The following is a 27,274-nucleotide window of genomic DNA, read 5'->3' as shown; positions in this document are numbered from 1 at the left end:
TTTACACTAACTGGAAGTGATACATGTAACTTCCGAGTCCGACTACATAAGTTGTCCGTGGGGAAATCATAAAGGTTCCGCTTAAAGGCTGCTACAGTAAAGCGATGCAGACTCCGAAAGACAAAATCAAAACAGAGCAAATATCGCAGTTGAGTTTTGTATGCGTTTCTTACGCTCTTAGCTGTTATTGTTTTTCTTTTTAAATGGATTATGGATACGTTGACTGTCACTGTCACATATCAGCCCCTGAGTTTGAACAGGTAGGAATTAAGAAGTCAACAAAAATAATTTACAAAAAAAAAAAAACGTATTTACAAAAGTGTTTTGGGCTACATAAGCTACATAAAAGGATATGTGCTGTCTGTTAGTATCACATTTTTAAATGTAAAAGCTGTGTATACTATAGAGCACAGCATTTCAAATGTAACTTATACTTTCTCATTTGCGCTCTGATTAAGTTGTTACAGTTTTCCTTAGTAAGTTAAACCACTGTGCAAACAAATCATTTACTCGTTTTATTTATTTATTTTTTCTTCAGGACCTGGAGGAAGTGATTCAACGGGCCAAGGCGGTTAGTCGTCAGTTTATTTTCATCATCAGATTTTAAATTACTTGCTGTAGGGAACAGAACTCAGCTGCTTCTTTGGACAAATCTAATACTTAAACAGAATGTACACTTTATTATAGGGCTAGGGATTTTTGTTATATGTGTATGTGTTGTTGCTATTATTGTGTAACAAGATGTTAATATGACTTTAGCCTTGTAATGCATCAAGTGTGTGTGTGTGTGTGTGTGTGTGTGTGTGTGCGTGCGTGCGTGCGTGCGTGGCCATGTGTGTGTGTGTGTGTCTGTGTGTGTGTGTGTGCGTGCGTGCGTGGCCATGTGTGTGTGATTTGTTTGTGTGCATGTACCTGTGTGTGTGTGTGTGCGTGCGTGGCCGCATGTGTGTGTGATTTGTCTGTATGTTTATTTTGTTTGTGCTTGTATTTGTGTGTGTGTGTGTGTTTGTTTTGTCTGTATGTGTATTTTGTTTGTTTGTGTGTGTGTTTGTTTGTGTTTGTGTGTGTGTGTGTGTGTGCGTGGCCATGTGTGCGTGATTTGCTTGTGTGTGTGTGTGTGTGTGTGTGTGTGTGTGTGTGCGTGGCCATGTGTGCGTGATTTGCGTGTGTGTGTGTGCGTGTGTGTGTGTGTGTGCAGGCGGGGGTAAAGACTCTGGTTGCAGTTACAGAAGGAGTAGAAGAGTTTTCCAGAGTTCTCCAGCTGTACGAATGGTCTGTATCTCTACGTCCTGACTCTTTAAAGCAGCTACGAGGAACTTTGAAATATTTCTGAAACAGTCTCATTTGTAGTAAAACTAGTGGTGGCTGCTATTACATCTAAGGTGCCCACCATGATTTATTTCCCCTGTTTTTCCCCTCTTATTAAATGTTTTTTGAACATTAACTCCAAGTAGTATACGATCACAGAAAAAACTGCAATGTCAGATGAAGAGTTTGTGTAAAGTTTACGCCCCTGCAGTTAGACAATGTAAAGAATGAAAAAAAATTTCTTCTGCACATCTGCTGCTCTCAGTTGTCACAAAAACACACACACACACACACGCTCGCACACACACACACACACACACACGCACGCACGCAAGCACGCACACACACACACACACACACACACACACACACACACACACACACACACACACACATTTTTCTGCACACATCTGCTCTCAGCGGGACAGCATTGTATTTATTATTCTACTATTCACTATCCCGGGGTTGTTGCTTTAAATCCCTTTGTGTCTCTGTCACAGTTATCCCGGTCTGGTGGCGCCATGTTTGGGCGTCCACCCTCTTCAGATGGGACGTCCCGGCTCGGAGCAGCGCAGCGTGAAACCTCAGGTAGTAAAAACATTCAATATTCAAGATTCAAAGTGTTTATTGTCATATGCACAATATGAAACATGTTCTCAGTCATACAATAAAATTATTTCTTGGTTTTCCACCGCCTGAATGCAGAGAAAGAAATATAAAAGTATGCAATATGCAATATACAAGTAAAATAGAAAAAAAGCAGCAACAATATAGCATATATGGGGGCGCCCTTAGCTCAGTTGGTAGGGCGTCCCCCCCATGGGCCTCGGCCAGCAGCGGACCCGGGTTCGATTCCCGCCCGCGGTCGTTCTCTGCATGTCACTCCCCTCTCTGCCCCATTTCACCTCTGTCTCTCTGCACTATCAATAAAAGCATAAAAATGCCCAAAAAATATCTTAAAAAAGAAAAGAAAAAGAAAACATATATATATAGAATATATAATTTACAAGGTAAGCCTCAGGTAGTAAAAACATTATCCCTGCGTTCCAATCCCCATACTATCTACTATTTAGTATGGTAGAAAAAAGATTTAGTAAGATTTAGGATGTCCCGAGCCTCCATATGAAAACAAACAGGGATGCAACGGATATAAAAGCAAGAGGCAAGATCAAGGTTCATCAATGTTATGATGAAATAAATAAGTAAAAGTATGTCCCAATAGTATGCCTACTGCATCCTAACTAGATTATTTTTATGGTCAGATGTAGTATGTAGAATAGAGGAAAGAAAGAGTATGAGATTCGGAATGCAGGGTTTCTGTACGTTTTGGAATAAGGAAGCCCCCTTTTTTGATATGTGGCTCATGGAGTTCTCTAGCACTCTATATATGGAGAAAATCCGTTATGAGATTTCAGGGAAAGCAGGAAAATTTAAACAGATATGTCAGCCTTTCCTGGACTATATAGCAGCGCTGAAGTGACCTTCATGACACCTTTTTGACTTTTTATTATTTTGCTTAAAGGAATACTTCACCCATAAGGAACCGGCGTTCTATCATTAAAAAATCGCTATTATAATATAATGAATGAGGTTTTTCTTCCCTCAGTCTTCCCTTGGCCCAGCTTTCCTGTTAATCCAGTGAGACCATAAGACACTGTTTCTACCTTTTCTCAGGCTAGGATGAACCGATTTCTAAAATCTTTGCACATTTATACTACATATTATCTCAGAGTTAAATACACCTTCATTCTTACACCGGTGAAGTAGGTATTTAACATTTACCTTTAGTTTAAACAATGTCTTTAGAAACCTGTTAAGGAGAGTACACACCATGTTAGTTGTTTATTTTATTTTGTCTTTTGTTTGTGTGTTCACTTTGACAGTTGTGTGTTTGTGTTTTTGTCCAAAAATAAAGTGTTTAAAAAAACATTCTCTGTTCTTCATACGACTCCTTTGATTATTTGGCTTGAGTTGGTTTGTTGTAACTGTATCAGTGATCGGCACAGGGGGTGAGGGCTGGAGAGCGTGGGACAATAGAAGGGAGTAGTGTGTGTTTCTAAGGTCCTAGTGGAGGAGATGAAGGTGTATTTATTTATTTGTGTTGAGTACTCATTGAAAGAACAAAACACATCCTGTTGTATTGTCGCTTTCTTGTTACAACAGATGCCTTGGAACGTGATTTAAGATACAATTTAAAACTCTCAACTCTCCACTTCTCTTCTTCCGTACATATCTTGAATTGACATTCAATTCAGTATATTCAGTATCGGTAACGTGGGAAAGGAAAACAGGTCTCCCTTGCAAAAGAGTCTTCAGTCTCATGGGATTTACCTGTATAAATAAAGGTTAAAAAGAAATAAAAAAAATCTAAGAAGGGGACAGTGCAAAATAATAAAACACATGTAAAAAAATGCCAAAAGGGCTATTTTTCATCTGTAGTCCCCTGGCATTGATATTAAAAGAAATGCTTTAGGGGGGCTTGTGGCGCAGTGGTGGGAATGAATGTTAGATGAAAGCATCCAGCCCGGGTCAGTTCTCTGCATGTCTTCCCCTCTCTGACCCGCTACAACTCTCTCTCCTAAACCTATCTAATAAAAGCAGAAATGCTCCAAAAATAATTTGAAATAATAAAAAATACTTTTGGACGTGACATTAACCCATTGATGACTATGGCAATCTAGGATGCATGTCCTTAATGCCTGAGGGTTTTCTGAAAAAATAGTACGAATTGTCAAGTCTACCAAAACCTTAATATCTAAGCCTGTGTAGCACATAGAAACATGAAATAAAATACATTTAAAAGTTAAGGTTCACAGGTTTTATTTAAACATGCTCCCTTAGCGCTTACAAACCAACAAATATTTCTAAAAATCGTCAAAATTAGATGAATTAGAAAATTATTAAATATTGTTAATAAATAGATGCAATGTGTTGTGTGATTTTCGTCAGTAGTCTATAGTAGACCTTGATTCTGCGCACCAAACGCCACTAACTGTTCTGTCGCCGACATAGCTGGCGTATTTTTTTTATTATTTTGTTTTATTTTTTAATTTTTAATTTTTTTGATTGACATGATTTTCGGCAAACCACACAACTTTTGGGTGGTCACGTGGTCTTAAAAAAATCAACAAAACCCACCTCATGTGTATTTGAACCAATGACAGTGCATTCTATGCTGGGAATGCCATGAAAATTAGATAAAGTAATAATGCTGCGCGACGCAGCATCAGGCAGGAGAGCCAATGTGGCATCGCGCAGCAGCTGTCATCAATGGGTTAAAAGTAGATTTTTTGTCACATCCAGTGTTTAATATTCATCATAACAACGTAAAATTACACATGTTTTTATCTCGGGTAAATCACTAAAAAATTATCGAGAATTCTCTTATTTCTATATCTGTGCACCACGGTCCTGTGATACACTCACACAAAGACAAAACACTTGAATTACTAACAGTATCTTACATTCTTTTTCCAGTCTTTTTTGTTGTTTGAAAAAAATAATTATGTTGTGACAGTGCAGGTGTTTGTTTGTGTGTGTTATGAAAAAAAAATTAAGTAACTTGAAGTTCTTAATTATGAAAATGTCTTTATCTTTGTCTGTCTTCCAATTTCCTGTTAGTTTGCTGATGTATGATTCACAAAAAAAAATGTATTCAACAAAAGTTCTAAATTATGAAGATGTCTTCTTTTTTTAGGACCTGGATGCTGCCCTGCCACAGTTCTACAAACACAGCGAAAGCCTCGTCGCTATTGGAGAGGTACGTACACTGCTGTCACACACACACACACACACACACGCACGCACGCACGCACGCACACACACACACACACCTACACACACACACACCACACACACATGCATGCAATGCACGCACGCACTAATCACTCACTCACTCACTCACTCACTCACTCACTCACTCACTCACTCACTCACTCACTCACTCACTCACTCACTCACTCACACACACACACACACACACACACACACACACACACACACACACAAACAGACACACACACACACACACACACACACACACACACACACACACACACACACACACACACACACACACCCTTTATCCTAGTTTCTTAATAAGAGACTGTTGTGAAGGAATGTACTGTAAGTGTTTTTCAGAGCAGATTTCAGACATCACAGGGCTAAAGTCAACAGTCCCACACTGCTGCTTCCACCATTGTTATTTCTAGGGATCAAATTGAAAGCACAGCGAGGTATCTCCCCCCCCCCCCCCTCCCCCCTCTCTCTCTCTCTCTCTCTCCTTCCCTGCTGCACTGAACATATTTTAGCTCATCTAAAAGAGTCTTAAACAACTTTTCCACTATTTTTTATTTTCCCCCTACACAGGCATTTTCCCCCAACGTTGTTTTCAAACTTATTCATTTTCAATTACCTTTTGCTCAATTGATCAAGACTTACAGTGATTCGGTTTTAGACTTTACCAAATTATTCTTGACTTCCAAAACTTCCAAAGCAACCTTCTTCTTTTTGACAGAATTAAAAGGAAAACTAGCCTGGCACCTCCCGCCTACATACGTTACATTTTAATTTCCCTTCAGTAGTCAGTCTGGGTCCGCAGTATATTAGTGGGTTTTCTCCAGACAGATTTTTGGCTGTCTAATCAGCGAACAGAGAGAGTGGCTCAGAAGCCGGCGCATAACATAGGTCACGACCAAACGTTATGCGATTGGTTGGCAGATCCAGAGTGGCACTGGGCAGATCCAATAGTTTTAAACTTCATCAGACACCTAACCCGCCTTCAATTGCATTAAAGTTTGTCAATTTAGCGATTCCAGACCTTTTGTACAAATGAAATGAAGTACGATGTTCTGGTAGGACCGGGCTAAATGAAGTACGATGTTCTGGTAGGACCAGGCTAAATGAAGTACGATGGTCTGGTAGGACCAGGCTAAATGAAGTACGATGGTCTGGTAGGACCGGGCTAAATGAAGTACGATGGTCTGGTAGGACCAGGCTAAATGAAGTACGATGGTCTGGTAGGACCAGGCTAAATGAAGTACGATGGTCTGGTAGGACCAGGCTAAATGAAGTACGATGGTCTGGTAGGACCAGGCTAGGGAAAAACCACAATATGAGTATTGTAATGTAATATTCTTGTTTATTTGTGTGTTCCCAGATAGGTTTGGACTTCACGCCGTGGTGCGCTCCAACTCAGCAGGACAGAGACGACCAGATGGACGTCTTCATCAAACAGCTGAATGTCGCCAGAGAGCTGCAGCTGCCTGTGTGAGGACATACACATAACACACACAATATACTGTACAGTTCACCTCCATCTGAGTAGGGTAACCGAGTCCTTAATGAATATACAACACATGAGACTAGAGTACATTTTTTTTTTTTTTTTTTTTTTTTACAAATGTGTTTATTGCAGTAGTTTCAAGAGGATAATTAGGATAATTGTTGGTAAAAGCGTTATTTTTGTCGGATACAGTATTAACAACTTTTATTTTGAAAGTTAAAATTTTCTTCTTGAAATATTACCCTCATCTTCACACTTCCCTCTCTCTCTCTCTCTCTCTCTCTCTCTCTCTCTCTCTCTCTCTCTCTCTCTCTCTCTCTCTCTCTCTTTATTTTTTTTAAACAGCCCTTTAGACAGCTCTAATTCACGATTGTAGCAAGTTAAAATTTGCATTATTTTTTCCTCTAGACTCAGATTCATCAATCATCATCACATGACTATTCTTTCTTCCTGTTTTCTTCACAGGAACGTCCACTCACGTTCAGCCGCTAAAATCACAATAGCAACAATGAGAGAACAAGGTGATTTTAACAGACAAGGTTTAGTGAAATGAACACCTACAATTACATTTTGGAACTTTTATTCTTTTACTAGTATGAAGGATGGATGGATGGATGGATGGATGGATGGATGGATGGATGGATGGATAGATAGATAGATAGATAGATAGATGGATGGATGGATGGATGGATGGATGGATGGATGGATGGATGGATGGATGGATGGATGGATGGATAGATAGATAGATAGATAGATAGATAGATAGATAGATAGATAGATAGATAGATAGATAGATAGATAGATAGATAGATAGATAGATAGATAGATAGATAGATAGATAGATAGATAGATAGGTAGGTAGGTAGGTAGGTAGGTAGGTAGGTAGGTAGGTAGGTAGGTAGGTAGGTAGGTAGGTAGGTAGGTAGATAGATAGATAGATAGATAGATAGATAGATAGATAGATAGATAGATAGATAGATAGATAGATAGATAGATAGATAGATAGATAGATAGATAGATAGATAGATAGATAGATAGATAGATAGATAGATAGATAGATAGATAGATAGATAGATAGATAGATAGATAGATGGATGGAAGCAAAATAACCAAAAATCTCAAAATGGACCAAAATAATATTTTTTTCCCACAGAACATTTGGTCAGTTGGTTACATTTGTTTTTTTTCTGATTTTCCCATCAGGCATCAGTCGCGCTCTGCTCCATAACTTTGCGGGGAAGCCGTCTGTGGCTCTGGAGGGAGTGAAGGCCGGTTACTGCTTCTCCTTTCCACCTGCCGTCTGCCGGAACCAACAGGTTTGTGTCTGTTACGATTGTTAAGAATAAAATTACCAGGCTAGTTAATGGTTCAGTTTACCTTAAAGAGCTGGACACAACGTTTTAAGCTCTGAGTAGTTTTAGGGGTTCGGTGCCTTGCCCAAGGGCACCACGGCAGTGCCCAACAGGTGGACTGTCACCTCTCCAGCTACCAGTCCACACTCCAAAACTGGTCCAAGCTGGACTTCAACCAGCAACCCTCCAATTTCTAACCCAAGACTACTGCCATCCTGCCATAAGGTCTTATTTGCCGGATGCTAAGGTCATCGAGAACCCACAAATAAAGAATCCAGGCCTCAACGAGAATTGAACTTGTGACCCCTGGTTTACAAGACCAGTGCTCTAACCACTGAGCTATGAGGCCTTACCTGTCATCAGAGGTATTGAGTAACCTTTTAATGTTAATAAGAGGAGAGGACACACCCTGCTTCTTTACTTATGGCTTTGGTTTGGTTGCGAATGAGCCTCTGTACCCTCAGTAATGACTTGCAGGTACTGCGGTGGAAGAAGGAGAAGGCAGTTATTGAGTTTTCTGCTTGTGTTGATTAACAGCTGTTCTTACCATCTGGGCGACAATGGTAGCACACTGGTCTAAAGTTGTACAGCAAGGCACCAGCAGCTACGATCATCTGTGAGTTCCCATCAGTTCCCATCCGGCCTGGGTCATCGGTCAATGCCAGTGTGTTTCAGGTACACAAACGTACTTAAAGTAGAAGTAAACAACATGGTCCTTTAAGCTAACTTCCTGTCAGTGACTGCAGTTAGCATTCCCCTTCCTCGTCCCTACGTCACCACCAGATGAACACACAGACGTCTTGGCCAGGTAGCATTCACCTCCCTCATCCAAATTAAAGAAATTGTCAGTTTAATAAACTTTACAGACACCCAGTTTAGATGAGGTGGACCATGCCCGGGTTCTTATGACACAATGAGTATTTTGAACCAATCAGAGCTGTGCTCTGTCTGTCCTTCATTCTGTGCACATGCCCTAGCCAGCGCAGGCGATGCTGACAGTGGAGGAGGTGATTGCATCAAGCAGCGAAGGTTGAAGCTTTCCAGTTGATTCTCCTATCTGGCATCAGTCTTCCAGGATTCACTGGTCCTTTGGATGATGTCGATACGTGTTTGTGTAAGATCTAAAGGTCATCAAGACCCCATAAATAAAGAAACCAGGCCCCAGTGAGAATTGAATTCACGGCCCCTGGTTTACAAGACCAGTGCTCTAACCACTGAGCTATGAGGCCTTACCTGATAGTCCTGATATTTGACTAACGTTTTAATGTTATTAACAGAGGACATATAGTAACAATGCTGGGTGTGTACTCCTCTGTTATTTACATTAAAATGTTATTCAAATATCTTCTTCTACAGGTGAGGCCTCATAGCTCAGTGGTTAGAGCACTGGTCTTGTAAACCAGGTGTCGTGAGTTCATTTCTCACTGGGGCCTGGATTCTTTATTTATGGGGTCTTGATGACCTCTAGATTTAACACAAACACGTATCGACATCATCCAAAGGACCAGTGAATCCTGGAAGACCGAAGACTGACAGGAGAACTGCCTGAAAACACCCAAGCTCAGAACACCGGCTTCAGTTATTTGAAGAGTGTCTAGGGGAGACCCTGATCAGCAACCAACCAGGGCCAGGACCAAGGTTTTCAGTCATCATCAGACAAATGTTGTTTGCTGATGATATATCGCGCCCAGTGGCTCTAGCTGCTGGAGATCCTCTTCGTTGTGCGTTGTCAAGGCTGCATCATCAGCAAACAACATGTGTCTGATGATGACTGTTGAACCTTGGTCCTGGCCCTGGTTGGTTGTTGTTCAGGGTCTCCCCCTATACACTCTGAAAACAACTGAACCCAGTGTTCTGAGTGTGGGTGTTTTCAGGCAGTTCTCCTGTCTGGCATCGGTCGTCGGTCTTCCAGGATTCACTGGTCCTTTGGATGATGTCGATACGTGTTTGTGTAGGATCTAAAGGTCATCAAGACCCCATAAATAAAGAATCCAATTGAGAATTGAACTCACGGCCCCTGGTTTACAAGACCAGTGCTCTAACCACTGAGCTATGAGGCCTTGCCTGATAGTCCTGATATTTGACTAACGTTTTAATGTTATTAACAGAGGACATATAGTAACAATGCTGGGTTTGTACTCCTCTGTTATTTACATTAACATTTTATTCAAATATCTTCTTCTACAGGTGAGGCCTCATAGCTCAGTGGTTAGAGCACTGGTCTTGTAAACCAGGGGCCGTGAGTTCAATTCTCACTGGGGCCTGGATTCTTTATTTATGGGGTCTCGATGACCTTTAGATCTTACACAAACATGTGTCATCTTCATCCACAGAACCGGTGAATCCTGGAAGACTGATGCCAGTCAGGAGCACTGCCTGAAAACACCCAAGTTCAGAACACTGGCTTTAGTTTTTGTAGAGCGTCTAGGGGGAGACCCTGAACAACAACCAACCAGGGCCAGGACCAAGGTCCAACAGCAGCCTCGACACCGCACAACGAAGAGGATCTCCAGCAGCTAAAGCCACTGGGCGCGATATATCATCAGCAAACAAAATTTGTCTGATGATGACTCTGAAAACCTTGGTCCTGGCCCTGGTTGGTTGCTGATCAGGGTCTCTCCTAGACACTCTACAAACAACTGAAGCCAGGGTTCTGAGTTTTGGTGTTTTCAGGCAATGCCCCTGTCTGGCATCGGTCTTCCAGGATGCACTGGTCCTTTGGATGATGACGATACGTGTTTGTGTAAAATCTAAAGGTCATCGAGACCCCACAAATAAAGAATCCAGGCCCCAGTGAGAATTGAACTCACGGCCCCTGGTTTACAAGACCAGTGCTCTAACCACTGAGCTATGAGGCCTTACCTGTTGAGGAATATATTTGAACAACCTATTAATGTAAATAACAGAGGTGTGCACACCCAGTTTATTTACTTATGGCTTTTGTCATAGAGCAGTGCACTAAAGACACATATCTGGTACACCTTGAGTTTGGGTTTCATGCTCAGCTGGTTGTTGTCCCACAGTCTCTTGCTCTACTTGGCCGTCACGTGAGCAACAGGTTGTTGGTAACTGTGGAGGTCATGGCTGGTAACTGTGATGGCTGGTTGTGCATGGATGTCTTAATGGTTTTCCTAATGCTGATGGTCAGCCCAAAGTCCCTGCAGGCAAACTGAAGGTCAAAGCTGAATCATCAGCAAACAACATTTCTCTGATGAGGACTGCGCAAAAGATTGAACAACATTTCTCATCATTTGTGTGTGTTAGTGGATGCCTTGTGAAGATTGTCTAAATGCAACGTTTATCATCACAGAAAGAAGATGAAGGGAATGTATAGTGGCATCTGCTGTTCTCTGCATTTCTCCTAAAGCTGGAGTACAGAGTAAATCATGTTGACAGTGGATCTCTCAGCCCTAGAGCCCTGTTGTTTGAGTAAGGTCTCTTTTTCAGGTCCTAAGGTCCTGGTATCTGTTGCAGTCACTTTGATCATCTGTGCTTTACCTCATATCAGGGCATCAATTACTTTACTGCGTTCTTTCACGGCGGGGTTTATCTCCTCCAGAGCAGGTAGGTCCTCGATATTATCGATCGCTTCTGGCCTTTTCTCTGGAGTGGGTGACCTTAACCCTCTTTATTCATAGCTTTGAGATTCAGCTTGTAGCCCTCAGCAGAGACCCACACATAAAGGATCATCCAGGCCCCAATGAGAATTTAACTCATGACCCCTAGTTTACTTCGGTGTTTTCAGGCAGTGCTTCTGTCAGTCTTCGGTCTTCCAGGATTCACTGGTCCTTTAGATGATGACGACACATGTTTGTGTAAGATCTAAAGGTCATCGAGACCCACAAATAAAGAATCCAGGAACAAGTTAGAATTGAACTCACGACCCCTGGTTTACAAGACCAGTGCTCTCAGCTGGTTGTTGTCCTAATCTCTCTTGACCATCGCGCCCAGTGGCTTTAGCTGCTGGAGATCCTCTTTGTTGTGCGGTGTCAAGGCTGCATCATCAGCAAACAACATTTGTCTGAAGATGACTGTGCAAACCTTGGTCCTGGCCCTGGTTGGTTGTTGTTCAGTTTCATAACTGAAAACAGTGTTCTTGGGTGTTTTCAGGTAGTGTTCCTGTCAGTCTTCGGTCTTCCAGGATTCACTGGTCCTTTTTATGATGATGACACATGTTTGTGTTAAATCTAAAGGTCATTGAGACCCCACAAATAAAGGATCAAGGCCCCAGTGAGAATTGAACTCACGACCCCTGGTTTACAAGACCAGTGCTCTAACCACTGAGCTATGAAGCCTTAGCTGACACCCTTGATATTTGACTAACATTTTAATGGTATTAACAGAGGACATATACTGAAGCTGCTGGGTGTGTACTCTGTTATTTACATTAATAGCTTGTTCAAATATCTTCCGCTACAGGTAAGGCCTCATAGCTCAGTGGTTAGAGCACTGGTCTTGTAAACCAGGGGTCGTGAGTTCAATTCTCACTGGGGCCTGGATCCTTTATTTATGGGGTCTCGATGACCTTTAGATCTTACACAAACATGTGTCATCATCATCCACAGAACCGGTGAATCCTTGAAGACTGATGCCAGTCAGGAGCACTGCCTGAAAACACCCAAGTTCAGAACACTTGCTTTAGTTTTTTGTAGAGTGTCTAGTGGAGTCCCTGAGCAACAACCAACCAGGACCAGGACCAAGGTTCAACAGTCATCATCAGGCAAATGTTGTTTGCTGATGATGCAGCCTTGACACGGCACAACGAAGAGGATCTCCAGCAGCTAAAGCCACATTTGTCTGATGATGACTCTGAAAACCTTGGACCTGGCCCTGGTAGGTCCTCGATATTATCGATCGCTTCTGGGCTTTTCTCTGGAGTGGGTGACCTTAAAGAGAACCTATTATACTACTTTTCTGGTCTTAATTTCTTGTTTTACACTGCTATAGAGCAACCTGACACGAATCACATCACAAAAAACTATGTAGATTTTCGGGAAGCTCTTTCTCTTATTTTGGCGATCCAGCACGTCCTGTCAACACTTGAGTGTGTGTGCTTCGGCAATCTCCGCTCCCTCCGCCTGTGATCGGCCATCTCCGCTCCCCTCCCCCCTCCTGCAAACCCCACTCCGTTGTGATTGGTTACCTTCCTTCCGGAACACTTTCAGTGGCGGGAAGCGCGAGCATGGACCTATAAGGGCGCGAGGCAGACGCGAACAGGGAAGTGACAGCATTACCATACATGAAAACATCCGCGTGGTGACTTCACAAAGTTACATGCGACGTCACAAAGTTACGGAAGGGTAGACCGCTTTGAACACGTGACTTCTCGACTGGCTAGAATAGTGTTTAGTGCTCTGCACAGACACCCCAGACGGTCAGCAGGGAATACGTCGAAATGCATGTAAGTCATTATTTGATCATTTAGCATGGTTAAGCATGACTATGAATCATCATAACAACGTTTATAGGTCATAAAAGTCAAAAAGCATCATAGGTCCGCTTTAACCCTCTTTATTCATAGCTTTGAGATTCAGCTTGTAGCCCTCAGCAGAGACCCACACATAAAGGATCATCCAGGCCCTAATGAGAATTTAACTCATGACCTCTAGTTTACTTCGGTGTTTTCAGGCAGTGCTTCTGTCAGTCTTCGGTCTTCCAGGATTCACTGGTCCTTTGGATGATGATGACACATCTTTGTTTGATGTCTAAAGGTCATCGAGACCCCATAAATAAAGGATCAAGGCCCCAGTGAGAATTGAACTCACGGCCCCTGGTTTACAAGACCAGTGCTCTAACCACTGAGCTATGGGGCCTTACCTTTGGAATAAAATATTTGAACAACCTATTATTGTAAATAACAGAGGAGCACACACCCAGGATATTTACTTTTGGCTTTTGCAAAAGAGCAGTTTACTAAGGATAAATGCCTAGTACACCTTGAGTTTGATGTTCAAGCTCAGCTGGTTGTTGTCCTAAACTCTGTCAACCATTGAGCCCAGTGGCTTTAGCTCCTCAAGATCCTCTTTGTTGTGCGGTGTCAAGGTTGCATCATCAGCAAACAACATCTGTCTGAAGATGACTGTGCAAGCCTTGATCCTGGTCCTGGCCCTAGTTGGTTGTTTTTCAGGCTCTCCCCTAGACAGTCTTACCACTTTCCCACCAATGGGAACCAAGTTCCGGGCTGGTGCTGGGGCTAGTTTGCCCCTGGTTTCACCCTGGCACCAGTTGGTGTTGCAGAGTCACGTCTGGTGATGAACAAGTCCAGTTGATGCCAGTGGGATGATACGGTCACTTCTGCCCGGTCCAAAGGTCATCGAGACCCCACTAATAAAGTAATCCAGGCCTCAGTGAGAATTGAACTCACGACCCCTGGTTTACTAGACCAGTGCTCTAACCACTGAGCTATGAGGCCCTACCTGTTTCTGTGTAAATGTGAACATCGTTTTATTGGTAATGACAAAGGGAGGACACACCCTGCTACTGTACTCATGGCTTTTGTTTGGATTGAGAATGAGCCTCTGTGCCCTCAGTAATGACTTACAGTTACAGCAGTGGAATAAGTGAGATAGATAAAGCAGTTGTTGAGATTCTCTTCGTTGTGCGGTGTCAAGGCTGCATCATCAGCAAACAACATTTGTCTGATGATGACTGTTGAACCTTGGTCCTGGTCCTGGTTGGTTGTTGCTCAGGGACTCCACTAGACACTCTTACCCCTTTCCAACCAACGGGAACCAAGTGCCAGTTTCGGGCTGGTGCTGGCGCCAGTTTGCCACGTTTCACAATGGCATAAGTTGCAACCCGCTTCGTTTCCCATCTGAAAAGAGTTAGGAAATATTTATCAATCCAAATAAAAGATCATTTAAGTTTGATAAACTTTACAGAAATTTGGTTTCGGTGAGGTGGACAATGTTCTGGTTCTTATGACAAAATTTGTATTTTGAATAGGGCTGTCAAGCGATTAAAAAAATAAATCTAATTAATTACAGGCTCTGTGATTAATTAATCTAAATTAATCGCATACTTATATGACACTTTTATGCCTGTTTATAAACAACTGTATAGGCTACCGTTCGTTTCTCTCTCTCTCTCCCTCTCTCTCTCTCTCTCTGTCCGTCTCTCGTAACTTCTGTCTCCTCCCCTCAGCGAGGTTTCTACATTAAATAAATTCACACACACACACACACACATACACACACACACACACACAAAGGAGGAAAAAAGACAGGAATATGTGCTAGGAAGAGTGTGAGGGTGTCCGTTAGCGGGAGACGATCGCAGCTATCAAACAGAAGTGAGACGGAGGAAGATTGAGAGATAGCCTATTGTTTTGAACCTACACTGTTAATTAGGCACCCACTAAACCAATAATTCACAGACACTGCGGAGAATAACATAAGACGTATTCCTACCTTCATGCTTATTTTCCCGGAGCAGCCCATAACACATCCATAGAGCCCTCTCTATGCTTCTTTATTTACTGTTTAATCCCGTGCGGGTCGTTTCCGCAAGCTACAAGTGCAGCTCCGCTATCGTCTCACCTCTTTTGCACCGGGTCAAAGGGCAATGTAGAAGTGCGATTAATCTGCGTTAATTTTTTTAATCGCGTTAATTTTTCTGTGATTCATTAATCGAAATTAACGCGTATCAAAGCTGCATCTTCAGCAAACAACTTTTCTCTGATGAGGACCGTGCAAAAGATTGAGCAACTTTCCATCATCACACGTTTCAATGTTAAAGGAATACTTCACCCATACGGAACCGGCATTCTATCATTATAAAATCGCTATTATAATATAATGAATTAGGTTTTTCTTCCCTCACTCTTCCCTTGGCCCAGCTGTCCTGTTAATCCTAACCCTACATTTTACCATGTGTGATGTCACACATGGTAAAATGTAGGGTTAGACAGTGAGACCATAAAACACTCTTTCTGCTTTTTCTCTGGCTAGGATGAACCAATTACTAAAATGTTTGCACATTTATACTACATAGGATCTCAGAGTTCAATATACCTTCATATTCCCACCGGTGAAGTAGGTCTTTAATAAAAGGGGAGGACACACTCTGCTTCTTTATTTCGGCTTTTGTTTAGATAGAGAAAGAGCTGCAGGTCCTCCTATACCTTGAGTGACTCAATAGTCCAATTCTTGTATAACAGTCCCTTTGGCAGTTATTACACACAACGTTTGACCATGGGTTGATGGAGTTTTTTTTTTTTTTTTTTTTTTTGGCATTTTCAAGCTTTATTAGACAGTACAGAGTTGAAATGGGGAGACAGAGAGAGAGAGAGGGGGATGTCCTGCAGTAAAGGTCCACGGGTCGGATTTAAACCCGCGACCACTGCAACAAAGGCCAGAGCCAATATGGTACGCGCTCTATCCACTACGCCACCGGAGCACCCCGCCTGAGTTTGTTTTGTCTGCTTCCTGTGTTGTCTTTTAAGCTCTATTTGCTGGTTGTGCTCAGCCTCGACCCTCTTAACTCCATCACGTACAGCAAGGCGCCAGTGTGTTTCAGGTCACTCCTGCAAACGTAAAGCCCCTGTGAACCCAAATCCACAAAATCCTTCTAACTATGTAGTTTGGCGAGTTAGTTTCATGATAGTCAACATCTGAAAAGAGTTAGGAAATATTTATCAATCCAAATAAAAGATATGGTCATCTAAGTTTGATAAACTTTACAGAAATTTGGTTGCGGTGAGGTGGACAATGTTCTGGTTCTTATGACAAAATTAGTATTTTGAACCAATCACGGCAGTGCTCTGTCTGTCCTTCATTCTGTGCACATGCCGACACAGGCCTGCTGACATGGGTAGGGCCCTATGAAATCCGTTTAATTTTTTCACAAATTCTGTTTTTTCCGTTTCAATCTCATGATTTCCGTTTTTTTACAATTAACACTCATTTCATCATCAAAACGAGTGTCTAATTAATGCGAACAAATAATATTCTAACAATTTAATCAGATATAAGAATAGCCTACATCACAATATTGCACTGTTTTTAGTGCTTCAAAAAAACCGAAAAAACAGATTGGTTGGGTAGGCTATAACAGAAAATATAGCCATTAATTTTGTGCTTCAAGTGAAACATTAAATAATTATTTTTTACATAAATAATAAAGTCCTTATAAACTTTTCAAGAAGCTGGACTAGAGTGAATATTGGACAGGTGGGACAGCCCTTCACCCAACAGCGGGCTGCAACACCAACCTACAGTCTATTGTGCGACAGAGAGCTAGTTATCATTAGCATCAGCGTTAGCCGACATCACGGCAACAGCTGAATAATGTAACACATTACACAAGTTACACTACATGAAAACAATGGGCTGTAGACGCTAGAGTTATAATTGCGTGTAGGAAACATTGTTGAGACTGGAATTACGTACGGCAGCGGCCGTTCCATAATACAACACTCCCTTTAGCAATGGCTGAATATAAGACCTCCCTCTGCTGTGTCTCAAAATAGAAAATGTTGAACTATTCCTTTAAGCAATCAGGAAGTGGTCTGTGTCGCAATCATTACGTTGGTGTTACAGCAGTGTTCAGGGAGTGACAAGTCCAGCTGATGCCAGTGTTATGACACAGTTTTGAGTAGGGTCACTTTTGCCCGGTCCAAAGGTCATCGAGACCCCACTAATAAAGACTTGAGGCCTCAGTGAGAATTGAACTCACGACCCCTGGTTTACTAGACCAGTGCTCTAACCACTGAGCTATGAGGCCTTACCTGTTCACATGTAAATCTGAGCATCGTTTTATTGGTAATGACAAAGGGAGGACACACCCTGCTACTGTACTCATGGCTTTTGTTTGGAATGAGAATGAGCCTCTGTGCCCTCGGTAATCACTTACAGCAAGAGAGCAACGTCATGACGTCACTGTAAATGACGCCGCCCTCCGTCTATCTTTCATTCTGTGCACATGCCGACACAGGCCTGCTGACATGGGAGGAGTTATGCTCAGAATAGGTCAAGAATGCGTATCAGCAAAGGTGGAAACTATCCGTCTGTCTTCCAGGATTCACTTGTACTTTGTATGACGACACATTATTGCGAAAGGTCTTAAGTTCATCAAGACCCCACAAATATAGGTTCCAGGCCCCAGTGAGAATTGAACTCACGACCCCTGGTTTACAAGACCAGTGCTCTAACCACTGAGCTATGGGGCCTTTAACAGTCAGTGTGATTTCCTGTGCTTCAAGATAACATGGTAAATGAACAAGTCACAACAAGCGCAAAAGGAGCATTTAGTGATTAGATTAGTTTATCTTCTTGCTGTGAGAGAGGACAGGCTACATGTAATAAAGGGAAGGTTTCTGTCGCCTTATATTGAGCCGGTGAGTGAAAATTGCAAATGTTGAGCAATCAGGAAATGGTCTGTGCCGCAATCAGTACTTTGGTGTCACAGCAGTGTTCAGGAAGTCAAGTTTAGCGATGAACAAGTCCAGCTGATGCCAGTGTGATTATACAGACACACGTTTGTGTAGGGTCACTTTTGCCTGGTCATCGAGACCCCATTAATAAAGATTTGAGGTCTCAGTGAGAATTGAACTCACGACCCCTGGTTTACTAGACCAGTGCTCTAACCACTGAGCTATGAGACCCAACCTGCTCATGTGTAAATGTGAACATCATTTAATTCTTAATGACAACGGGAGGACACACCCTGCTACTGTACTCATGGCCTTTTGTTTGGATTGAGAATGAGCCTCTGTGCCCTCAGTAATGACATACAAATGCAGTGGAGGAAGTGAGAAAGCAGTTGTTGAGTTTTCTGCTTGTTATAATACACCAGATGTTGTTCACTGTCGACCTCCAGGTTTCCACTTTGCCTCAGTGTGTGTCTGATGAATCCTTGTGAAAAGTTTTTTAGAATAATGAAGTAAAGGGAAAAAACAGTTAAATCTAAACTATTAGGGCACTCATGGTGTAGTGGTTAGAAAGTGCCCCCCTTCCCCACACACACACCATGGAGGCTCAGTCCTCTTCACAGCAGACCCGGGTTCAAATCCAGCCCGGGTCGTTCTCTGCATGTCATTCCCCTCTCTGACACATTTAGTCTCTGTCTCTCCACAACTGTATAATAAAGCAGAAAAGTTACAAACAAAATGTTTTTTAACTATTTTTTTAATGACAAAGATTGATTTTAATGTGTTCGTACAGAGAGACAAACTGATCAGGCAGATCCCAATGGAACACATCTGCCTGGAGACGGACTCCCCGGCACTGGGGCTCGACAAACACGTGAGTTTGAAAAAAAAATCCAAATGCACAATTATAGTGCTAGTTGTGGAAGTTATAGTAGTATTAGTATTATTATTATTTTAATTATTAATATTTTTATTATTTTCTTAAACAAAACAATCACAGACAACATATACATACACCACAAGACAACAAACTCACAGGACAATACAAAATACAACACAACACAGGGAGGGGGGGTGGGGGGGTGCAGATCCATACTTTTTTTTTTAAATGTCCAGTTTCTTAAGTTCATACTTATAAAGTTCCAGGGTCCTTCTTTACCACAGTCATGGTCATTGAGAGCTGATGCTGCTCGCTCCATTGACAGGAGGTCTATAGTAGTATTATTGAAGTAGGCTAGATTATGTTGTACAATTAGTAACAATATTAGTAGAAGTGATTGTAATTGCAGCAGTAGTCCAGCATATATTTCCTTTTAATAAACAATAATGGGGTGACTGTGGCTCAGGTGGCAGAGCGGGTCGGCCGATGATCAAAGGGTTGGAGGTTCAATCCCCGCCCTGCCACTTGTGTCATAGTTGTTGTGTCCTTGGGCAAGACACTTCACCCACCTTGCCTCGTGTGAATGTCGATAGTTAGCCTGCTGCTATCGGTGTATGAATGAGTGTGTGAATGGTAACGTGTAAAATGGGAACAGGTCTCCCTTGTAAAAGAGTCTTCGGACTCAATGGGATATACCTGTATAAATAAAGGTTAAAGAGGACCTATTATACTACTTTTCTGGTCTTAATTTCTTGTTTTACACTGCTACAGAGCAACCTGACACGAATCACATCACAAAAAACTATGTAGATTTTCGGGAAGCTCTTTCTCTTATTTTGGCGATCCAGCACGTCCTGTCAACACTTGAGTGTGTGTGCTTCGGCAATCTCCGCTCCGTCCGCCTGTGCATCGGCCATCTCCGCTACCCTCCCCCCCTCCTGCAAACCCCACTCCGTTGTGATTGGTTACCTTCCTTCCGGAACACTTTCAGTGGCGGGAAGCGTGAGCATGGACCTATAAGGGCGCGAGGCAGACGCGAGGCAGACGCGAACAGGGAAGTGACAGCATTACCATACATGGAAACATCCGCGTGGTGACTTCACAAAGTTACATGCGACGTCACAAAGTTACAAAGGGTTGACCGCTTTGAAGACGTGACTTCTCGACTGGCTAGAATAGTGTTTAGTGCTCGGCACAGACACCCCAGACGGTCAGCAGGGAATACGTCGAAATGCATGTAAGTCATTATTTGATAATTTAGTATGGTTAAGCATGACTATGAATCATCATAACAATGTTTATAGGTCATAAAAGTCAAAAGGCATCATAGGTCCTCTTTAAAAAAAAATAATAGATAACAATAAAAAAGGTTTTGCGTTAAAGGAACAGCCTCTTGTTACCAATGGAATTGCAGTTATGCAGTTGATTCATCACAGTAACATGCTGATAGAAATAATTCTAATGGAAACATTGTAATTCAGAGATAGTGTGACAGTAACAGTGTTGCAATTTTTAAAACCAAAAGCAAAGAGACACAATGTGTTTCAACATTTAAAGCACTCTTTAATTAGCTGGAAAATGTATCGTCACAAAACTCAAATCAGGGCAGAAAATAAATGCATATAAATAAAACAATATATAGAGAAATAGACTTTCAAAAGATCTAAATGCATTATGTTTAGATGCCATGACAAAGCCTCCTCTCTGTATGCTAAGGTTTTTATTTATTTAAATTGTTTAATCTTTTTTATTTCTCTGTCTCTCCCAGGAGAGGAATGAGCCGTGTAACATCGTTCTATCCTGCAGATACATCGCTGACGTCAAAGGTCTTTCGCCACAAACCGTTCAGCTCGTCACTGCTCAGAACGCACACAGACTTTTCCCCAGAGCTAACAGGCGCTAACAGGTGCTACTGCTAACACTCACAAACTAATGCCTCTAGAGAACAAATAATGTTTTTTTAGAAGCATAAAAATTACAACGTTTTACCAACAATTCTATACAAAGAAATGTATGAATTGCAGTGTGAGGGGATTTGTGACAGGTTTAAAGTTTGTATTGTGTTAGAAAATACACAAGATCCCTGCAATGTGAAATTTGGCCTGAAGGTGGCGCCAGGTGAGCTTTATCTTTTTTTAGCAGATAAGAAAGCTGAATTCCACATGCATTTCATCACCATAGGCTACTGTACTTTGTCAGGTTAATACTTGTTGAACGAGTATAATTGTATGATAAGATATTTTTATGATGAAGTGTAATGTTCCCTGTTTAAATAAATAAAACGCTGAAAGTCGAGGTGTGTTCAGGTTGGTTTGGTCTTGTCGGGGTCAGTCGTTTACGCCAGCTGGGAATAATCTGGAAAACACAAAAAGAAAAAAGTGGGCGTCCTGGGGAAATGCACCTGTTGGAAGACCAAGAAGAAGAAGTACTATAGAATAAATAACTAAAAACATCTTCGCCTCATCACTTGATATAGTGGAAAGACTTGAGGCAGTGGTGGTTTATACTGTATACAGTATATACAATATATGGATGGATTTTCTCTAGAAAATTATTTTGCAAGGGGCTCTCAAAACTACAAAACTAGTCTCAAAACTACTGCCTTGGCCTCGCAGAAGACCCCGGTTCAAATCCCGCCCGGGTCAGTTCTCTGCATGTCTTCCCCTCTCTGCCCCACTTCAACTCTGTCTCTCCAAAAACCTAATCTAATCTAATAAAAGCAAAAATGCTACAAAAATAATATTAAAAAAAAGAAGGAGTAATAATCTTATGATAGAAATATTGTAGAGGTTAACGTTGCAATAAACCACAAACACAAATACACACACACACGCGCACACACACGCGCACACACACACACACAAACACACACACACACACACACACACACACACAAACGCACACACACACACGCACACATACGCTCATTCTCTTACAGCTCTCTTCAAAGTGCCTTCTCTCGGTGGGCTTGGCGGGGGCAGGTTTGTCCCTGCAGGCGGCCCGGCGCTGGGGTCCCGCGGTCAGAGCGGTGAGGAGGACCGGGCTGGTTCTCAGGTGGCTGCTATAGTGTCTCCTCTGGCTTCTGTCCCACGAATGACGGGGGTCCATCTCCACCTTACACCAGGTCTCCCTTTGAAGGTTCCTCTCTAGAATAGCACCCTCCTCAGAACCAGACATTTTCGCTTTTTCTTATAATTAAAAAAATATATATTTCTATTTTTTTGTTGTGTTTTTTTCCTTTGTAAATGATCCAAAGTGTAGTCAGCTTGTGATGCTTGTGTTTCCATGTGAACAGGAAATGTCCACCAAAGATCTTCTATGTTTGAAAAGAGGTGTTACTCTGTTGAAAATTAAAAGGCACATTAGTTTCGTTTTTGACATAGTCAGGAATGTCCATACAAAAGTTGTCAATATAGCTTTGCCACTTTTCATTAAAAGTTGGATGTCTTTTTAACCTTCATTTTTACTTTTTTTGCTGGCTACGTCAATAGTTGTGTTCCATTTGCGACTATGAGGAACTTATTAATGTTCATGAAACAGTCTTAACTTTTCGTCTGATGATTATAAATGACCTGTAACAGCAAATGAGTGTACAAAAAAGTAAGTGAACCAACTTAAAATTTCTGAAATAAATAATCATGGTTATAATAGATAAGATTATGATATATTGTATAAGAATCAGTATTGGAATATGCAGGATAGATATTAAAATTCAGATATTGGAAATCAAATTTTAACTGAAAAAGGTGGATTGCTGCATTTCTACCAAAGGATTAATCCCAAAAACAAAATAACTTTATTCGTCTCAGTGCTTGAAAACATTGACAGAGTGAGAGGTCGCGTCCCTTACTCCCCAAACACCGAGGACTGTTATCTGATCATCCTGAGACAGACCTAAATAAAACAGAGGGATATCAGGTCCAACAAGTACTCACCAAAAACAAAAACTATGGTTGTGTTCCGAATCGCATACTTTCTACTATATAGTATGGTAGAAAAAAGATTTAGGATGTCCCGATTCTTGTGGCCAGATTTAGGATGGTTAGAAGTACCCGGATGTCCTACTTCATGCGGCCAAGATTGTTAGTGTTGAAAAGTGCATCCTATTTGGGCGATTCTGACCCACAATCCGGTGCGCACGTGAAGTGACGTCACATCGGCGAAGCCTCCATATGAAAACAAACGGGGATGCGACGGATATAAAAGCAAGAGGCAAGACCAAGGCGCAATGTTATGACGAAATAAGAGAGTTAAGTATGTCCCAATAGTATGCCTACTGCATCCTAACTAGATTATTTTTATCGTCGGATGTAGTATGTAGAATAGAAAAAATAAACAGTATGAGATTCGGAACGCAACCATAGACACAATGAGATTCAACATTTAACCCTTATGCCCCGCTGGTGGAGATTTGTGTATCTGGGGTTGCATTTTTGAGATAATTTTGGCTGTGATTGTCCCCTAGCCATAAAATTTGGTAAGGAGGTGTGTTTTACAATGAAGTTTTGATATTCTGAGTTTCATCCATTTCCACTTCATTTTGACTGTGTGAGATGTTTTTGTTACACTGGGACCGCTTCGTACATTTTGTGTACCATTGACTTCCATTATAACGACATTTTTTGACCCCCACCTTTAAATTAAAGTGAAAAATATTTTTGACTGTAATTTCCCATTTCTCTGTAGTAAACTTGATAAGGTTATGTAAAAATGAGGTCAATAAAAAAAATGCCCCATTTTAGCCCCCCCCCACTAATCTCTATGGTGACCCTTTACAACAAATTGGCATCCTTGTGTAATTCATGGCTGCAAACCAATAAAAAAAATAAAAAAATACAATAAAATAGTTTTGATGTGTAGTTAGTGAACACCTCTTTTAGTCAGAATGGTTGAAGTTAAAAAAAAAAATCCAGGAGTGTGTCTGTGTGTACTCAAATCACATACACTGAAATCCTTGTCTAAAAAGATGCCATTTCGTGAACTCATAGAAAGCCATAAAACCAGTATTTTTGATTCCTTGGCCATGGCAAGATAAAATCTGAATTTATATAATGTTTTGCATTCATTTAGAAGGTAAGGCATCATATTTTAGGTTTTAACTCTTATCTAGTTGATTTATGAATTGCATATGGTGTATTACTGGGGGAAAACTTGCCTCATGACACAAACGAGAAAAAAAATAGGATTTTTCATAATTTTCAAAAATTTCAGGAATACTGGCCACTGCGACAACAAATCTAAAGAAAAATGTCAAATGTGTTTGGATATGGATGGGGGGGACTGTTGTCTGCATGTCCATGACAAAATAAGATTGTGTGTGTATGTGTGTGTGTGTGGGGGGGTGTGTGTGTTTGCATGTGTCATACGATATTAGGGCTGCAAATCTGTACCCCTTGTAATTTCTCTCCTCTCATACACACACACAAGCACACTTTCACACACACACATGCACTTACACATGCACACACACACACACACAGACACATACACACACACTCACACACTAAAAAAAAAAAAAAAAAGCTGTTATTTTGTAGTTTTAGTGAGTGGTTTTCATCATAAAAATTCATATTTTGATGATAAAAGAGGTGATAAAATGGGTAAATTTTACTATTCTCTTTCATTTTACCCAATTGCATTGTGTTTTCTGCAGTAATATGGGAAATCAGAGGCAAAAAAAATGTTTCACTTTAATTTAAAGGCGGGTTGCCAAAAAGTTTTCTTATAATGCAAGTCAATGGTAGAAATCTAACTTTTTTTATTCAATTTGACATTATTCAAAAAGTAATAATGCCCCAAATTCAATTTTCTCACCTATTGTTCAGATGGGTGAGCCGGTGATACTAATAATAATCAAAGTTAAAAAAAATATTTGAATATTGAATTTTAGTGTATTTTTCAAAAAAGCGGTTGGTGGTATATGATCGAAACTGGCATCTAAAGGGTTAATTTTTAATTGTGATTAATTAAATCACAACATGAATTGAATAACAACCCCTTCATGAAAAAAATGGAAAAAAAAAATGTGAAAAAATATTGATCTTTCATCATTTTAATGCAGTTTAAAGGTCAAAATACACAAAATGTACGAAGCGGTCCCAGTGTAACTTTTTTATTCAATCTGACATTAAACAAAAAGTAATAATGCACCAAATATAATTTTCTCACCTATCATTCAGATGGGTGAGCCGGTGATACTAATAATAATCAAAGTTAAAAAAAATATTTGAATATTGAATTTTAGTGTATTTTTCAAAAAAGCGGTTGGTGGTATATGATCGAAACTGGCATCTAAAGGGTTAATTTTTAATTGTGATTAATTAAATCACAACATGAATTGAATAACAACCCCTTCATGAAAAAAATGGAAAAAAAAATTGTGAAAAAATATTGATCTTTCATCATTTTAATGCAGTTTAAAGGTCAAAATACACAAAATGTACGAAGCGGTCCCAGTGTAACTTTTTTATTCAATCTGACATTAAACAAAAAGTAATAATGCACCAAATATAATTTTCTCACCTATCATTCAGATGGGTGAGCCGGTGATACTAATAATAATCAAAGTTAAAAAAAATATTTGAATATTGAATTTATGTGTATTTTTCAAAAAAGCGGTTAGTGGTATATGATCAAAAATGGCATCTAAAGGGTTAATTTTTATTTGTGATTTATTAAATCACAACATGAATTGAATAACAACCCCTTCATGAAAAAAATGGAAAAAAAAATTGTGAAAAAATATTGATCTTTCATCATTTTAATGCAGTTTAAAGGTCAAAATACACAAAATGTACGAAGCGGTCCCAGTGTAACTTTTTTTTAACGGGGCATAAGGGTTAAAGCACACTTTGATTAGCTGGAAAATGTATCATCACAAAGCTAAACACAGAAAACAAATATCATATAAATGAAACAATAAACAGAAACAGAGTTTATTTCTTCATCAGTTTTACATTCTGTATTTCCTACCTATGTAATGTGTCTGTCTGTTAGGCCTATGTGAACACATTGGCAAAATACCAGTTTACAGAGCCTAGGCTGAGTATTAACACTGGATTTTATTCAGGCGCACACACAGTAGGGACAGGTAGCGGATCATGAGGGGAGATATATTCCCTGATGGTTTTGACAACAAGCATTCTCCAGAATCCCTGAGTCAACCTTTAACAACTTGGACAACAAGAAAAATCTAATATATATTTTGATGCGAAGGCCTATGGACATATAGAAACACATCTGAGTGAAAAGTAAAAGAAAAAAATTAAAAATACATATTTTTTTTTAAAGATTTTTTTTTTGGCATCTTTATGCTTTATTGACAGTGTAGAGACAGAGGTGAAATGGGGCAGAGAGGGGAGTGACATGCAGAGAACGACCGCGGGCTGGAATCGAACCCGGGTCCGCTGCTGGCCGAGGCCCATGGGGGGGACGCCCTACCAACTGAGCTAAGGGCGCCCCCAAAAATGAAAAATATTTACCATACGTTTATGAGGCCTTCCTTACCTTGGTACGCCAGGTGATTGCTTACATTTCCTTTACGGTAAATAGCCTACCTACCGCCTCTGTCACCGGGTCAAACTATAATTGGGATTAACAGATAAAGGCCTGCTGAGCATATGGGACGGGCTAATTGGAGTAGCCTACATGGAACCAAGCAAGCAAGCAAGAAAAAATGCAACAAGTGAAGACATTATTCATGTTGTGTTTACGTCTCATAACATGTGATGGGCTTAGGCTATGACTTAAAGGTTAAAGTGATAAGAGGCCAACCACACATAATACCATTCACAAACCAACCACACACACACACACACACACACACACACACACACACATAGGGAAATACACACACACACACACACACACACACACACACACACACACACACACACATAGGGAAATACACACACACACACACACACATACACAGAGGCTATAGGATATATTTCATTCAACAACAGACTGTTGCATCATGGGATCACAGATTACCATTCACAAACTAACCATGTACACACACACACACACACACACACACACACACACACACACACACACACACACACACACACACACACACA

The 27,274-nt window shown here is 40.9% G+C and overlaps 1 protein-coding gene across 1 annotated transcript; it reads left to right on the top strand.

Moving 5' to 3' along the window:
• Positions 1-127: 127 nt before the first annotated feature.
• On the top strand, positions 128-21,177 carry tatdn3 (TatD DNase domain containing 3). The gene is made up of 10 exons (XM_080048336.1): positions 128-260; positions 539-571; positions 1,199-1,272; positions 1,809-1,896; positions 5,006-5,068; positions 6,467-6,576; positions 7,058-7,113; positions 7,796-7,908; positions 19,107-19,187; positions 20,962-21,177. Exons 1-10 carry the CDS (start codon positions 204-206, stop codon positions 21,094-21,096), a joined length of 810 nt encoding a protein of 269 aa, XP_079904462.1. The 5' UTR covers positions 128-203; the 3' UTR covers positions 21,097-21,177.
• The last annotated feature ends 6,097 nt before the right edge of the window (positions 21,178-27,274 follow it).

This window comes from Ammodytes marinus, assembly GCF_949987685.1.
Source record: "Ammodytes marinus genome assembly, chromosome: 19".
NCBI lineage: Eukaryota > Metazoa > Chordata > Actinopteri > Uranoscopiformes > Ammodytidae > Ammodytes > Ammodytes marinus.
This window is presented reverse-complemented; position numbering and strand designations above follow the sequence as displayed.

Excerpts from the sequence above, each read along its gene's own strand:
- tatdn3 (XM_080048336.1), top strand. The coding sequence starts at position 204 with ATGGATTATGGATACGTTGACTGTCACTGTCACATATCAGCCCCTGAG. Across the intron at positions 6,577-7,057 it reads AGAGAGCTGCAGCTGCCTGT|GAACGTCCACTCACGTTCAG; the intron begins GTGAGGACATAC and ends TTTTCTTCACAG. Across the intron at positions 7,114-7,795 it reads AGCAACAATGAGAGAACAAG|GCATCAGTCGCGCTCTGCTC; the intron begins GTGATTTTAACA and ends TTTTCCCATCAG.